This window comes from Salmo salar, chromosome ssa17, assembly GCF_905237065.1.
Source record: "Salmo salar chromosome ssa17, Ssal_v3.1, whole genome shotgun sequence".
NCBI lineage: Eukaryota > Metazoa > Chordata > Actinopteri > Salmoniformes > Salmonidae > Salmo > Salmo salar.
The window spans coordinates 4,291,490-4,308,107 of NC_059458.1; the positions used below are offsets into that span (position 1 = coordinate 4,291,490).

General features: G+C 42.7%; 1 protein-coding gene across 1 annotated transcript; it reads left to right on the forward strand.

Moving 5' to 3' along the window:
* Positions 1-12,954: 12,954 nt before the first annotated feature.
* On the forward strand, positions 12,955-16,265 carry LOC106561211 (RNA-binding protein 28-like). The gene is made up of 7 exons (XM_045698738.1): positions 12,955-13,034; positions 13,198-13,290; positions 13,963-14,107; positions 15,061-15,218; positions 15,527-15,691; positions 15,851-15,924; positions 16,034-16,265. The coding sequence occupies exons 2-7, from the start codon at positions 13,206-13,208 to the stop codon at positions 16,235-16,237; spliced, it is 831 nt and encodes a 276-aa protein (XP_045554694.1). The 5' UTR covers positions 12,955-13,034; positions 13,198-13,205; the 3' UTR covers positions 16,238-16,265.
* The last annotated feature ends 353 nt before the right edge of the window (positions 16,266-16,618 follow it).

A 16,618-nucleotide genomic window follows, 5' to 3' on the forward strand; every position in this document is an offset into this window, starting at 1 on the left:
CACATCCTTGTGTAAACTTTAATATCCAGCATAATACTGCTAACACTTAGTAACAAAAGCAACATGAATGCAGGGACAGAAGAGAAAATAGGCAGAAGGTGAAAAAATGTAATGACTGATACGCAAGTCGCTTACACTGGTGGTTCTCAGAATGTATCTTTACACATATTTCCCTGAGCATACAGACTTGTTTTGAAGATCATTTAGAACAGTGGTGTGTCACTCATTCCATGGAGGGCCTGCTGGTTTTTTAAATTTAAGACCTAGACAACCAGGTGAGGAGAGTCACTGATTAGTAAGGAAATCATATCTGTACAAGGGAGGATCGAAAACCCAGACAGTTGGCCCTCCATGGAATGAGTTTGACGCCTATGATTTTAAAATACTCCGTTGTTCCTTATCAAGCAGTTAAACTTGTTTTCGTCTTACTTGACAAATCCCTTAGTTAAGCCTGACTTATCAGACAGATGCAAGATTGCTTTGTTTCACTATCTAGATTTCAATCTGTCGCCAATTGGATGGAAATGTGAATACTCTAGAATCCGCATATTTTCTCACCAGTGGTGTTTTCCCAAAACTTAAGAGAAAGGGTCAGTTTTCATATACTGAATAAAAACCCAAAGTTCAATATATTTCCATCGCATTGTCCATTCTACCGATAGTTTTGTCACAAACTGCATTAAATATAAAATGTGCGTCTTGGCACGTGCGCTCCAGCCAACATCTTGCAGATGCAGTGTGGGTAGGCTGTGCGGGTATAGACTACATCAGGGGCGTCAAACTCATTCCATGCAGGGCCTGTCTTTTAAAAAAATTTTTTTCACCTTTCAATTAGTTCCTAGACTACCAGGTAAGGGGAGTTCCTTACTGATCAGTGACCTTAATTCATCAATCAAGTACAAGGGAGGAACGAAAAATCGCCGATATTCAGCCCTACATGGAATGAGTTTGACTTGTGGTCTACATGATGAATATTATGGATAAGAGCGATAATTTTTATTTGGCATGTCAAAAGGCAGTTAAGCATCGATCATGTCACCAGAATATGACCCTTTATGTATTGAAAGGAGCATCAAGATCACAGTGCACTTTCACCACCCTGTGAAGTTTAACGTATTTCATCAGTAGCCTAATAAACTGCATGGTTTCCCGAGTCGTAGTGGGAGGACAACACACCATATCATCGCTCGACTCCAAGTTTACTTCGATATGATGGTTATTATATACATATTTGCGCATAAAGGACTCTCCTCCGCCATTTCTTGCATAATTTTAAATGCGTATGGCACATTTCAGTTGAAGGCATTTAGTTGTACAACTGACTAGGTATCCCCCTTTCCCTTGATTTAATTTTACTAACACAAAAAGATCCTACTGTAGTCGAACGAACAAATTATCTGTTGGCATTTATAAAATTGTTTCCATCACAGCTGTCATACTCTATTAAAATTATGACTTTACTCGCATAAAAATTAATGGAAACGTGGTTTTATGATACATTTTCCAGACATGATTAATCTCCTGTTTTATATAGAAACGTAATTTAGATTTGCTGTCAGTCTTACCCACCGTTCTATATTAACCAATCAAGTAGCAGTCTTGTTTGACAATCAAATGAGGAACACTAGAACAGGGGTCTTCAACCTTTTCTTGCCCAGGGAAACCGGTGACCCAGGTGGCATCTTGTGTTATCATCAGGTGAATGATAATGGCAAGGAGAAGTTATCAACATTTTAAAATGAATAGATTTGGTAGATTAGTTTTTTCTCATTATTTTGACCTGTGAAGGTAGCTAATAGGCTAACTCCAAACACATTTTCACTAAGAGCAGCTGGTTAAACAAAGGTTAGCAATGTGTTGACAAAAATGTATACCCAAGTCAAGAAAGCTTTACCAGCAGCACTTGCTTCACTGGTAGCCTATTCGCAGGTGCTTTTTTTGAAGCCTATGATACTCCAGTGAGTGTAATTTGCTTAATATTAGGAGTTGAAGCCTTTAGAAGATATTCTCCTCTTTTCTACTGTAGGTATGTCATTCAAAAACATGTATTGTTGTTGCTAGCGATATTCATATAAAAATCCACTTGTTTTTATATATTTTCACCGTCCTCCTGCATTACCTCGAACCCCAGGTTGAATACCCCTGCTCTAGGACCTCCCTAAATCTATGGGTGTATATAATAAATACTCTTATCATCCCTGTGTGTATTCTCCTGTGTACATCGCAGTGAAGTTCTGATTGTCTTCGCCATTCTTTAAAAATAAATATTTTGTTAAAGACATACTGCAACTCTTCAATGCAATGTTTTCCAACAGATGTGCCATTTTACTTTAACTGGATAAGTAATTCATTGAGATGAATTTGTCAATGTTACCATTAGTTGATTTTTTCTAATATTTACACTTTCCAGTTTAAAGAAAGATGACAAGTTGACAATGGACAAGATCTTTACATGTTTTTTCCCCCCCAAGATTTAGCCAATTCTGTCAATTTGTTTTAGCCAAACCTTTATGTTCATGATCCGCCAGTACTGTCCAGGGACTAACCTGTCCAGGGACTGCGGTTGAAAATTAGCCGGCTGGCTAAAACCGGCACTTTTACTGAAACGTTGATTAATGTGCACTGTCCCTGTAAAAATAAAATAAACTTAAACTTACTGTAGGTCCACCGTGACCACTTGTATTAAAGCTATTGTCATGCATTCTATTTTTGGAAAGCATGATTTAAAAGGAACAAAAATGTTGAATTTTGTGGGACTCTGGTTGGCGGAAACGTGTTTGTTTGGAGAGATGGTGCAAAATAGAGGAGGCGGCAGAACGAACCAGTTGGATGGTCTTTGATTTCCATAGGCGGGCACATCTTTCCACAAGTGTGTGCACGCGCTAGTGCGCTGATTTTCTTTTTTTAAAATTGGTTGTAGTTGTAAAGACCATAGGCAGCTTTGGACAAACATACCTGATTCAACACATTAATGGTTTTAAGATTAATTGACAAGTTGAATCAGGTGTGCTTGATTCAACTTGTACTGTTGGGGTTACTCAAGGACCGAGATGGGTTCTCCGTGCAGTAGGTGGCGGTAAAGTTCCATGGACGGAAGATGGCGGAGACTGCTAGTGAGTCATGTGAAGCTAAGAGTACAGAAAGTGAGTGGGTTACAGTGAAGAAAAGGTAAAAAATAAAGGCAGAGGATTTAACTGAAGAATCGATGGAGTGGTTGGTGCACTCAATTGACCTGCATGGTAACAGTAGATGGAGAAAAGAAGTTCACTTCATCCAAGCTACTGTTTTTGATGAGTCTCTCCCTTCTCATATAAAGTTAGGATTCATGAGATACCCTGTAAGAGCTTCTGTGCACAAGCCCCTTCAGTGTCATGAATGTAAAATATTTCGTCAAGTGTGTGCAGAAGGAAAGAATATTGTATGCCAGATGAAGGGTAATGCTGCAACTGTGGATGTGAACATGCGCCTGAATTCTTGGAGTGCCCTGTTAGGGTGAAGGAGAATGAGGTGGTAAGGAGTGTCTCCTATCTGGAGGCGGTGAGAAGATTTGGAAGGAATGGGTAGCGGGGGAGAAGCAACGGTAGAGGAGCCACCAAGACCAGTGAAGGTTTCTCATCAACCGAAGGACAGTGAAATGCTACATGTTAAAAGGTGGACTTTGTATTATTTATTGTAATGGTCATAAACTGTACAGCACAAGCGGAGAAGAAGTCTAAGAAAATTTGAATCATTGAATGCTGCTGAACGTTTTTTGGGTCTTTTGTGACTTCACAGCCGAGGCGGTGCAAGAAATCCTGTAGGTGAATGTAGACCCATCACAGGCCCTTGAGCCTGTGTAGGGATGTATTTTGGAGTGGACTGTGATTGTTTAAACATCATTATACTTCTTAATTATTTTAATGTTTTTTAGTTGACGTGTTTTATTTTGTATTATGTTTTTCCCCCCTTTCCTGGAATGTTTATTTTGTTTCTTATTCAATACCCCGTCCAGTTGTTGGCGGTAATGCACCATTAACATTGGATGCCAACCGCCGATTAAACCCCATCGAAGAAGAAGGTACTCAAGGACCAGAGTTGGGAACCACTGTCCTAGTAGCTTTGCATGATACACGCACAGTTGCAGTAATGCACAGACTAGTTGGTTGGCTCACTACTACCATACGGAATAAGAAGACTTGCTGGTGTCGATGCCATATCTAACTGTTTAATCCTGAATGCTGATTGGTTAAAACCGCATTCCAGACTGTGTCTATTCCACAAGTTACCAACAGCTAAATCTAAGATGTTAAAATGCCTATTTACTCTGTTCCATCTGACTGCGCAATCCACTGTCTCATCAACCCAGCCAGGCACTTTATAAACTTGATCTCCACTATAAAAAGTATCTAGACATGATCTCACATTTATTTTAACTGTATGAACCTTGCTGTATGTCTCTCTGACATTTGTATCATTGTTTCAATATTCAAATTCTATCTCCTGCTGTCCCGTAGTAATGAACATGTCGGGAGGCAGTGTTTCTCAGCCGGTCGAAATCATAAATCAGCTGGCATCATTTTTATGGATATATGCAAAGTCATTTCAATAGAAAAAAAGGTCAAACTAAACTAAGTATAGCTAGTTTTCAGTCTTTCCAGCTTCAGTTTGAAAAGATTGTGTTAGATGTGTTGTTGGCTATCTCCTCTGAACAACGAGAGCACATTTTCTATGCCAGGTGAAATCGCGCCTCATTAGCTCATTGTTATGGATGTGTCCAAATAAATGTCACTAGAAAACAGCTTATGCAAATGCAGCTACTGTTGTTCTGGCTGCACTGTTTGACGTGACTAAGTTAGCCGTAGTTGGCTAGCTAGCAAGCAATGGATAAGAACGTTGCCACTCAGTATGGCAATGGAACATTTAGTACGAACGACTGGGTCGCGTCCATATATACAGAAAAAAGACTGAACGACTGGGCCGTGTCTCTGGCAACCAAACTGATAGAAGGAACAACCAGCCGGCTCGGGTAGCAACCCTAGATTTGTGTCTGGACTTTATCTTGTGGAAGGATGAAATAGTATAAATAAATTCATAAAAATAATGTTAATGAAAATGTCAAACATTATTTGAATATATTGGTAACTCGTTGTATAAAAGTGATAATGCCCTCAAAGCCGGTGTTTGGAGGATGTATTTTGTGTATTTCTGTGATTAAAGAAGTATGTTTTTGTCATTTAAAATGAGAAAATATAAAACATACTACTTCAATCACAGTCCACTCAAAATGCATATATATCCTCCAAACACTGGCTTCAAGGGCATTATTATAAACCGAATCAGCCACCGGGCTTCTCCATGCATCGCGCCCGACAGAGATAAACACACCTCTGGGAAGAGGAAAGGCGGGGTGTATGCTTGATGATTAATGACTCATGGTGTAATCATAACAACATACAGGAACTCAAGTCCTTCTGCTCACCCGACCTAGAATTCCTTACAATCAAATTCCGGTCATTTTACCTACAAATAATTCTTGTCAGTTATAGTCACAGCTGTGTACATTCCCCCTCAAGCAGACACCAAGACGGCCCTCAAGGAACTTCACTGGACTCTATGTAAACTGGAAACTATATATCCTGAGGCTGCATTTATTGTAGCTGGGGATTTTAACAAAGCAAATTTGAGAACAAGGCTACCTAAATTCCATCAGCATATTAATTGCACCACACACAGGGCAATACACTCAACCACTGCTACTCTAACTTCCACGATGCATACAAAGCCCTCCCCTTCGGCCAAATCCAACCACGATGCCATCTTGCTTCTACCGTCTTATAGGCAGAAACTAAAACAGGATGTACCAGTGACGAGAACCATTCAACACTGGTCTGACCAATTGGAAGCCACGCTTCAAAAAAAATGTTATCACGCAGACTGGAATATGTCCCGGTTAACCTCAGAGAATAACATCACGCTGACTCGGCAAGTGAGTTTACAAGGAAGTGCATTGGAGATGTTGTACCCACTGTGACTATTAAAACCTACCTAACCAGAAACCGTGGATGGATGGCGGCTTTTGCTCAAAACTGAAAGCGCGAACCACCGCGTTTAACAATGGAAAAGGTCTGGGAATATGGCTGAATATAAACATTGCTCCCTTGGCAAGGCAATCAAACAAGCGAAATGCTGGCACAGGGACAAGGTGGAGTCGCAATTCAACGTCTCAGATACGAGACGTATGTGGCAGGGTCTACAGGAGATCACGGACTACAAAAGAAAACCAGCCACGTCCACGGACACCGAAGTCACGCTTCCAGACAAACTAAACACGTTCTTTACCAGCTTTGAGGATAATACAGTGCCACCGTCGCGGCCTGCTAACAAGGACTGCACCCCCCCTCTCTTCGTGGCCGAAGTGAGTAAAACATTTAAACGTGTTAACCCTCGCAAGGCTGCTGGCCCAGATGGCAGCCGTGGCCGCGTCCTCAGAGCATCAGCTGGCTGGTGTGTTTACGGACTAATTCAATCGCTCCCTATCCCAGCCTGTTGTCCCCACATGCTTCAAGATGGCTACCATTGTTCCTGTACCCAAGAAGGCACATAACTATACTAAATGACTACCGCCCAGTAGCACTCACTTCTGTCATCATGAAGTGTTTTGAGTGATTAGTCAAGGATCATATCACCTCCCCTTACTGGCCACCCTAGACCCACTTCAGTTTGCATACCGCCCCAACAGGTCCACAGACGCAAAGCGCCATCACACTGCACACTGCCCTATTCCATCTGGACATGAGGAATACATACAGTATGTAAGAATGCTGTTCATTGACTACAGCTCAGCATTCAACACCATAGTACCCTCCAAGCTCATCATCAAGCTGGAGGCCCTGGGCCTCAACCCCGCCCTGTGCAATTGGGTCCTGGACTTTCTGATTGGCCGCCCCCAGGTGGTCAGGTAGGAAACAAAATCTCCACTTCGCTGACCCTCAACACTGGGGCTCCACAATGGTGCGTGCTTAGCCCCCTCATGTACTCCCCTGTTCACCGACGACTGCGTGGCCATGCATGCCTCCAACTCAATCATCAAGTTTGCAGACGACAGAGGTGAGGGCACTCGGAGTGTGGTGTCAGGAAAACAACCTCTCACTCAACGTTAACAAAACAAAGGAGATGATCGTGGACTTCAGGAAACAGCAGAGGGAGCATCCTCCTATCCACATTGGAGGGACAGCAGTGGAGAAGGTGGAAAATTAAGTTCCTCAGCGTACACGTCACAGACAAACTGAAATGGTCCACCCACACAGACAGTGTGGTGAAGAAGGCACAACAGCACCTCTTCAACCTCAGGAGGCTGAAGAAATTTGGCTTGTCACCCAAAACCCTCACAAACTTTTACAGATGCACAATCGAGAGCATCCTGTCAGGCAATATCACAGCCTGGTACGGCAACTGCACCACCCTCAACCGCAAGGCTCTCCAGAGGGTAGTGCAGTCTGCACAACGCATCACTGGGGGAAACTACCTGCCCTCCATGACTACTACAGAACCCGATGTCAGAGAAAGACCAAAAAGATCAAGGACAACAACCATCCGAGCCACTGCCTGTTTACACCACTACCATCCAGAAGGCGAGGTCAGTACAGGTGCATCAAAGCTGGGATCGAGACAGAAGCAGTTTTTCAATCTCAAGGCCATCAGATTGCTAAACAACAATCACTAACACAGAGGCTGATGCCTACATTGAGACCCAATCACTGTCCACTTTAATAAATGGATCACTAGTCACTTTAAACAATGCCACTTTAAATAATGTGTACATATCTTACATTACTCATATCACATGTATATACTCTATTTTATACCTTGCCTACGGTGCTCAGCCAGCACTCATCCATATACTTATATGTACATATTCTCATTCACCCCTTCAGATGTGTGTATTAGGTACAGTTGAAGTCGGAAGTTCACATACACCTTAGCCAAATACATTTAAACTCAGTTTTTCCACAATTCCTGACATTTAATCCTAGTAAAAATTATCTGTCTTAGGTCAGTTAGGATCACCACTACATTTTAAGAATGTGAAATGTCAGAATAATAGTAGAGTGATCTATTTCAGCTTTTATTTCTTTCATCACATTCCCAGTGGGTCAGAAGTTTACATACACTCAATTAGTATTTGGTAGCATTGCCTTTAAATTGTTGAACTTGGGGTCAAACATTTTGGGTAGCCTTCCACAAGCTTCCCACAGTAAGTTGGGTGAATTTTGGCCCATTCCTCCTGACAGAGCTGGTGTAACCGAGTCAGGTTTGTAGGCCTCTTTGCTCGCACAAGATTCTTCAGTTCTGCCCACACATTTTCTATAGGATTGAGGTCAGGGCTTTGTGTTGGCCACTCCAATACCTTGACTTTGTTGTCCTTAAGCCATTTTGCCACAACTTTGGAAGTATGCTTGGGGTCATTGTCCATTTGGAAGACCCATTTGCGACCAAGCTTTAACTTCATGACTGATGTTGCTTCAATATATCCACATAATTTTCCTACATCATGAAGCCTTTTATTTTGTGAAGTGCACCAGTTCCTCCTGCAGCAAAGCACCCCCACAACATGATGATGCCACCCCGTGCTTCACGGTTGGTATGGTGTTCTTCGCTTGCAAGCCTCCCCCTCTTTCCTCCAAATGACAGTCATTATGGCCAAACAGTTCTATTTTTGTTTCATCAGACCAGAGGACATTTCTCCAAAAAGTATGATCTTTGTCCCCATTTGCAGTTGCAAACCGTAGTCTGGCTTTTTTATAGTGTTTTGGAGCACTGGCTTCTTCCTTGCTGAGCGGCCTTTCAGGTTATGTCGATATAGGACTCGTTTTACTGTGGATATAGATACTTTTGTACCCGTTTCCTCCAGCATCTTCACAAGGTCCTTTGCTGTTGTTCTGGGATTGATTTGCACTTTTCACACCAAAGTACGTTCATCTCTAGGGAACAGAACGCGTCTCCTTCCTGAGCGGTATGATGGCTGCGTGGTCCCATGGTGTTTATACTTGCGTACTGTTGTTAGTACAGATGAACGTGGTACCTTCAGGCGTTTGGAAATTGCTCCCAAGGATGAACCAGACTTGTGGAGGTCTACAATCTTTTTCTGAGGTCTTGGCTGATTCTTTTGATTGTTCCATGATGTCAAGCAAAGAGGCACTGACTTTGAAGGTAGGCCTTGAAATACATCCACAGGTACGCCTCCAATTGACTCAAATGATGTCAATTAGCCTATCAGAAGCTTCTAAAGCCATGACATCATTTTCTGGAATTTTCCAAACTGTTTAAAGGCACAGTCAACTTAGTGTATGTAAACTTCTGACCCACTGGAATTGTGATACAGTCAAATAATCTGTCTAAACAATTGTTGTAAAAATGACTTGTGTCATGCACAAAGTAGATGTCCTAACCGACTTACCAAAACTATAGTAACAAGAAATTTGTGTAGTGGTTGAAAAATGAGATTTAAATACCCCAACCTAAGTGTATGTAAACTTCCGACTTCAACTGTAGATGTTGGGGAATTGTTAGATACTACTGCACTGTCTGAACTAGAAGTACAAGCATTTCGCTACACTCGCATTAACATCTGCGAACCATTTGTATGTGACCAATAAAATGTGATTTGATTTTACTAACCGCCGCGCCGATCTGCATCACAAAAAAAAGTGTGGGATGCTGATTCGCTGCTTCTCTCCCACAACTCTGTTACTATGCCTAACAGGTGCGTGTGAGCAGTTCCCGGGAAAACACCTTGCTTGCCGGATCTATCTCCAAGTTGTGGGAGAGAATCAGCATCCAAAACGTTTATTTGTGACGCAGATCGGCGCGGTGCTCAGTCAGATTCCGTCGGTTGTCAGAACTGGCATCGGAAATTACCGATGACAACTTCCTTACAATTAGAAGATGACTGCGTCGTTGAGAAAACGTGTGTTTACCATTTAGCTACTAGCGGTTACCATTCTTTCATACAATTTTTATATTATTTTGATAATTGTATCTATGTCTTGGAAGTGAAGATTAGAATTCGCTGGGGAGACAATACTTTTGAAAGTACCGGAAAGAAAGTAGCCAGTTAGCTTGCCAGTGTGCTCCATTTGACGTTGGTTGACTGGCAAAAAAAAAGCAACAGTTGTCAGACGAAACTAGCTAAAGATTAGTAAATAATAAACAATGTCAGCCCTAACAATTTTCGTCCGAGTCTGCCAGTAGATGCATGTAACGACTCGCCTGGAGGACGCCTGCACAAAAAAAAATATATATTCCAAATCGTGACATTTGCGCGATCGATTTTCTATTGCTCATTTGCACGTCACGTCAATGATATCATGTCACCGTGTGGGACTGTAGGTCAATTAACTTTGTCGGAGTGGGCGCCCTGATTCTAGTTTGTGGTCTAGGCAGGCTACTGCCTGGGAAGGTCTCCCACTCAGAAGTACAAGATGGGGAGGGGGCAGGGGTAGGTTGACCTCAGGTCTCCCCCTGGAATCCCGAGGTAGGAGGGGGTAGGTTGACCTCAGGTCTCCCCACTGGAAGCCCGAGGTAGGAGAGGCGGGGGTAGGTTGACCTCAGGTCTCCCCACTGGAAGCCCGAGGTAGGGATAGGGGGTAGGTTGACCTCAGGTCTCCCCACTGGAAGCCCGCGGTAGGGAGAGCGGGGGTAGGTTGACCTCAGGTCTCCCCACTGGAAGCCCGAGGTAGGGAAGGGGGGTAGGTTGACCTCAGGTCTCTCCACTGGAAGCCAGAGGTAGGGGGAGCGGGGGTAGGTTGACCTCAGGTCTCCCCACTGGAAGCCCGAGGTAGGGAGAAAGGGGGAATCTATCAAATACTGCATCTCTGACTTTGTACGGTACTAATACAATTAGTTGTGCAATTTAGTTTGTGTTTCTTGTTTTGAAGTGCAATAATCTAATCAGGTTCTCTTTTTTATAAGTGTGTTATTCTTTGTGTGATATAGAATTTGTGCAATTTAGTTTTATTTGTGTATTGTTTTTGTTAGCAATTGGGTAATAGTGTCATTTTTATTTTTTATTTGTATTTATATACTACAATTTGTTTGTCTTTGTTTCTACTTTTTGATATTTGAGTCTTTTTGTGTATATTTGTATATTTATATAGTTTTAAATGTTATGATTTTTTTACATTTGTTTTCCAAATGTCTGAATAAAATTATAATTAGTGCAGAATTGTGTTTTTTGGGGGGGGGGTTCGCCTGAGGGAGCCATACAAGCTAGAACCGCCACTGCCTGCACCTAACTATAACACGCAAATATAGAAAATGCGCTGCACAGTCAGAGATGGCCCAAATTCGTTTTTGACGGGCCTTTTTAGATAGGCTTATGTTTTTGCTTATCGTTTCCAACATTTTAGGCTTAGTCAACTTGTCTATAATTAGATACATGCAGCTTCTCTTCTGTCAAATAAACCCCTGCTCACCAGAATGCCATAAATTGATGTAATCGATAGTTTTTCTCTTTCCTCTTTCATCTCTGCTTCTCTCCGCAGCAAATATGTTTAGGGACCAGGGAGAAAATGCAATAAAAATAAGCTGTACAAGTTTTTCTATGCTAAATTTCCAAATGGCATCAGTGACCGGTTTTAAGGAAATTAGTAGCAGTTAAAATGACTCAACATGTTTTTGATAAGATTTCAGTTCGGCTCGGATGCATATTTTATGATGCTGATGAAGAGATCATATTTCTCCACTCCTGATCCAGAGTAAAAATGTTACATTTGGTGTATAATTTTAATGCAAGAAATGCTTAATTCTGAGGGAGTTAATGTTATTATAGGCATTGTGAGAGGTTGAATTTGTATAGTGCTTCGCAATCATCGCACAATCATCCTCTTTTTACCACTTAATTTAATCTTTCCCAATCATTAGTATACTGTTCTGGCCCTCCTTTCTATTTATTTTCAACTCTCAATTTTGCAGCTTTTCTCTTATTGAATGAAACGCTGAACTTGTTGCCTCAGTGGATCATAGTTAACTTTTTCTGCCCAAGTTCCCCAATGCGTTTCGTAATTGGTGTGTATTTGGTGCACGCTACAGTTAGGCCATGAAGTTTAGGCTTAGGCTACGTACCAACAGCAGATTAAAAAACAATGAAAGAAAAACCTAAATGTAGCCCATAGATATGAATGTCACAATAATTATACTAAGTGTACAAACCATTAGGAACACCTGCTCTTTCCATGACACCGATTTGACCAGGTGAAAGCTGTGGTCCCTTATTGATGTCACTTGTTAAATCCATTTCAATCACTGTAGATGAAAGGGAAGAGAAAGGTTCAAGAAGGATGTTTATGCCTTGAGACAATTGAGACCTATTGTATGTGTGCCATTCAGAGGGTGAATGGGCAAGACAAAATATTTAAGTGTCTTTGAACGGGGTATGATAGTAGGTGCCAACCGCACTGGTTTGAGTGTGTCAAGAACTGCAACGCTGCAGAGTTTTTCACACTCAATAGTTTCCCCGTGTGTATCAAGAATGGTCCACCACCCAAAGGACATCCAGCCAACTTGACACAACTGTGGGAAGCATTGGAGTCAACATGGGCCAGCATCTCTGTGGAATGCTTTCAAAACCTTGTAGAGTTCATGTCCCAATGAATTGAGGCTGAGGGCAAAAGGGGGCGAAACTCAATATTAGGAAGGTGTTCCTATTGTCTTGTTCACTGTGTACATTTATGGATTTTTAATGCATTGTTTTCTCTTTATTCAACCCACCCGCCACCCACCCGCCTTTCAACCACACAATATTTCATTGCCTTAAACCTGCCCACCCCGCTGATATAACCGCAGGGACTGTGGGTTACGAGTCAACCCTTGCATAACTAACAGACACACACAGACAAACAATATTTCCCTTTGGCCTCCCACTGGTGTGAGGATGCTTTGTCTGCAGTTAGTTGTTAATGTTTGTCTTGTGTTTTCACAGTGCTCTGAGGATGATCTGAAGCAGACCTTTGCCAAGTTTGGGACAGTTCTGGAGGCTAACATCCCCCTTAAATAAGGTACAGACTTTAACTTGAGAGAATCACCACCCAACCACACTAAGCACGGTTGAGCCTTTGTGGATTTAGTTGCGTAAAGACAACTACAGAGTCAGTAACATGTTTTCTATCTGCTGTCTGACTATTCCTCATTTTGTTTACCTTCCCGTGTGTGTTTCATCAGATGGAAAGATGCGGGGCTTTGCGTTTGTCCAGTTTAAGAACGTCTTGAAGGCAGGAAAGGCCTTGAAAGCAATAAACCTAAAGGAGGTCAAAGGTGAGACTCCTTAACCTGGTGTGTGTGTGTGTGTGTGTGTGTGTGTGTGTGTGTGTGTGTGTGTGTGTGTGTGTGTGTGTGTGTGTGTGTGTGTGTGTGTGTGTGTGTGTGTGTGTGTGTGTGTGTGTGTGTGTGTGTGTGCTAGGAATTGAAAACCTGGTCAAGGTATGGAGAACTGCTAGATGAAAAATTAAAAGTTGAATTGACAAAGACAGACATATGTGTATATGTGAAGACATATGTTCCTTTAAGAGGTTTGCAGCAAATCTCTCACCCTCCAGCGGGGAGGTCTGGTCTAAATACTCTGCCATATCTGTTTGTTGTTTCACACTTCCGTGCCCGGTGCCAAAACATTTGATCAAGGTGGAGACCTTGGGGTTGAATAGACTATACATTTGAAACATCTTAATCATTTAAGGACACCTATGGTTATGGCTCAGGGGCCAAGATACCATTTACTGAGGCCTGCTTTACGGTGACCTCTGGCCTGAGAGAGGGTACCTAGAGGCCATATTCCAATAGGGAATAATCATGAGAAAATAGTATTCTTAACAGTGTGTGTGAGACCTTTTTCTGCCCTGTGAATATCTCTGATAAAGATGGGGCACATCTCAATAGTCTACTGTGGCTTCATCTGTGCAATCAAGTCGTTCTCTCCTCTGTTCTTTACAGGAAGGCAGGTAGCTGTTGATTGGGCTGTGGCTAAAGACAAGTTTGTCGCTACTCAGCCAGGAGCTAAGAAAGAGGAAAAGGTCACAGCAGAGAAACCGGCACCTGAAAGTGACTCTGAAGAGGAGGAAGAAGTAGAAGAGAACAAGTATGAGCTTTTGCTGTCTTTTTAATCTCTATTTCTGCATGTCCTCAGTTTGAGATGGGCTGTAAAGATGTAGACCTTGATCTAGACGTAATTAAGCAATAAGGCATGAGAACCTAGGGATTATCGTGTGAATAACTGCCGACTAAGGGCTGTCTGAAGACCCAACACAGCCTGGGGGGGTCAGGGGAAACAGCCCATAGGAGGCTGTTATTCACTATCATTCCTGTTTTAGAAAATGGTTACCAACATATATTTTTAAAGATGAATGACATGTTTTCATAAATGAAAATGAGTACATTTATTTAATTCCGTCCTTCCACCAGATGATATAGTCCGGGCAAAAGCCAAACAAGCTTTGTCTATTACAAACATTCTAAGCAAAAAAGGTTGCCATGCAGGCTAGCTACTTCTTCTTTGCTAGCTAGCCAACTAAAGCTAACTCACAAGCAAATCAAGCAGCTGAAATGACAACAGACATTTGTTTTACGTTTGTTTCTGTTGCCAGTTCTTTTGATATATCCATTAAAATGATCCTGATAAATGTATTCGTCTGGCTCAGAGATTGTCAGTCATGTTTATTCTCTCCTATGGAAGGGGTGGAGATTGCCCCAAAAAAAACTGTAACATTGTTGCACATGTCAGAAAAGCAAGCAGCAAGATTTAGTCAAACCCCAACTGTTGCAAACCAAATGCTTGCCTAGTAGAATGAGTTAATAATGTCAACTTTTTCCAGGGGAGATTAAGTTTATAAATTGCCTGGCTGGGCTGTAGGACAGTAGATCTGCATTGATAATTCAAATTGAACTGTTAACAGGCAGTTAACCAATCAGGATCCAAATAACCCATTTTATGTCTAAGTTGATCTTCTTTGGCCAGTCTTTGGTTCTGAGGACTGGAGTATTTCCGCCAGGATATTGTTGAAGTGTTGTGTTTAATAGTTCTTCTTTCTATAGAGTCATCTCTAAGTCAGCTCAGCATCCAGACACCCCGTCAGAGGAGGAGGGTGTTGAGAAGAATGACGATGCAGAGTCTCAGGGGGCAGATGATGATGAAAAAAGTGATCTTGGGTCTGATGAAGACAACGATGAAGATGATGACTGTGAGGATTCTGGTATGAAACAGTTGTCTTTCTCTTGATGAAATATCAATGTGTATGTTCCAGGCTGCCTTCTGTTTGAACCCCTCCAACGCTCTGGCTCTCGCTCTCTCTGGCTCTTGCTCTCTCTGGCTCTCGCTCTCTCTGGATCTCGCTCTCTCTGGCTCTCGCTCTCTCTGGCTCTCGCTCTCTCTGGCTCTCGCTCTCTCTGGCTCTGGCTCTCTCTGGCTGGCTCTCGCTCTCTCTGGCTCTCTCTGGCGCTGGCTCTCTCTGGTGCTGCCTCTTGCTGGCGCTGGCTCTCGCTCTCTCTGTCCATCATGCAGCCAACAGAAAGCCCCTACCATCAGACGTCAATGAGGGCAAAACCATCTTTATCAGGAACCTGTCGTTTGATACGGAGGAGGAGGGCTTGGAGGAGGTGTTACTGCAGTATGGAGAACTGAAGTACATCAAGATCTGCCTACACCCAGACACTGAACACTCTAAAGGTATAGTCCTGCCTCCAACACAACATAATTCTATCTCTAGCTCTGTCCCCTGCCCAAACTTAAACAATGCCATGAAGTGATGCCAGTCAGATAGTAGACATTGAATCATGACTGTGTTGGTTGGTAATGGTTGTTGACTGTGCTCTGTTGTCTGGTCAGGTATTGCCTTTGCTCAGTTCAAGTCTAAAGAAGCAGCAGAGAAATGCATTGCTGCTGCGGAGGATGAGTCAGAGGTGAGACGGAATAGGATAAATGACTCATGTATTCTACAGGTACATCTCTTCTGATGAGCTCTGAGTTGCTGTAATGTATGTTTGGGGGTAACATGTTTGTCTGTCTTAGAGCGAGGGTATCCGTGTGGATGGTAGAAAGCTGAACATCGTAGCAGCGGTAAGCAGAGAGGATGCCGTCAAACTGAAGGACAAGAGGTCAAAACACATACAGGGACCAGGAACCTCTACCTGGCTACATTTACATTTACATTTAAGTCATTTAGGAGACGCTCTTATCCAGAGCGACTTACAAATTGGTGCATTCACCTTATAATATCCAGTGGAACAACCACTTTACAAAAGTGCATCTAAATCTTTTAAGGGGGGGTTAGAAGGATTACTTTATCCTATCCCAGGTATTCCTTGAAGAGGTGGGGTTTCAGGTGTCTCCGGAAGGTGGTGATTGACTCCGCTGTCCTGGCGTCGTGAGGGAGCTTGTTCCACCATTGGGGTGCCAGAGCAGCGAACAGTTTTGACTGGGCTGAGCGGGAACTGTGCTTCCTCAGAGGTAGGGAGGCGAGCAGGCCAGAGGTGGATGAACGGAGTGCCCTTGTTTGGGTGTAGGGCCTGATCAGAGCCTGAAGGTACGGGGGTGCCGTTCCCCTCACAGCTCCGTAGGCAAGCACCATGGTCTTGTAGCGGATGCGAGCTTCGA

Bases quoted from the DNA above. Each gene is read 5' to 3' on its own strand.
- LOC106561211 (XM_045698738.1), top strand. From the start codon at position 13,206: ATGCGGGGCTTTGCGTTTGTCCAGTTTAAGAACGTCTTGAAGGCAGGA. The intron at 13,291-13,962 runs GTGAGACTCCTT...TGTTCTTTACAG, and splicing joins AAACCTAAAGGAGGTCAAAG to GAAGGCAGGTAGCTGTTGAT. The intron at 14,108-15,060 runs GTATGAGCTTTT...TTCTTTCTATAG, and splicing joins GAAGAAGTAGAAGAGAACAA to AGTCATCTCTAAGTCAGCTC.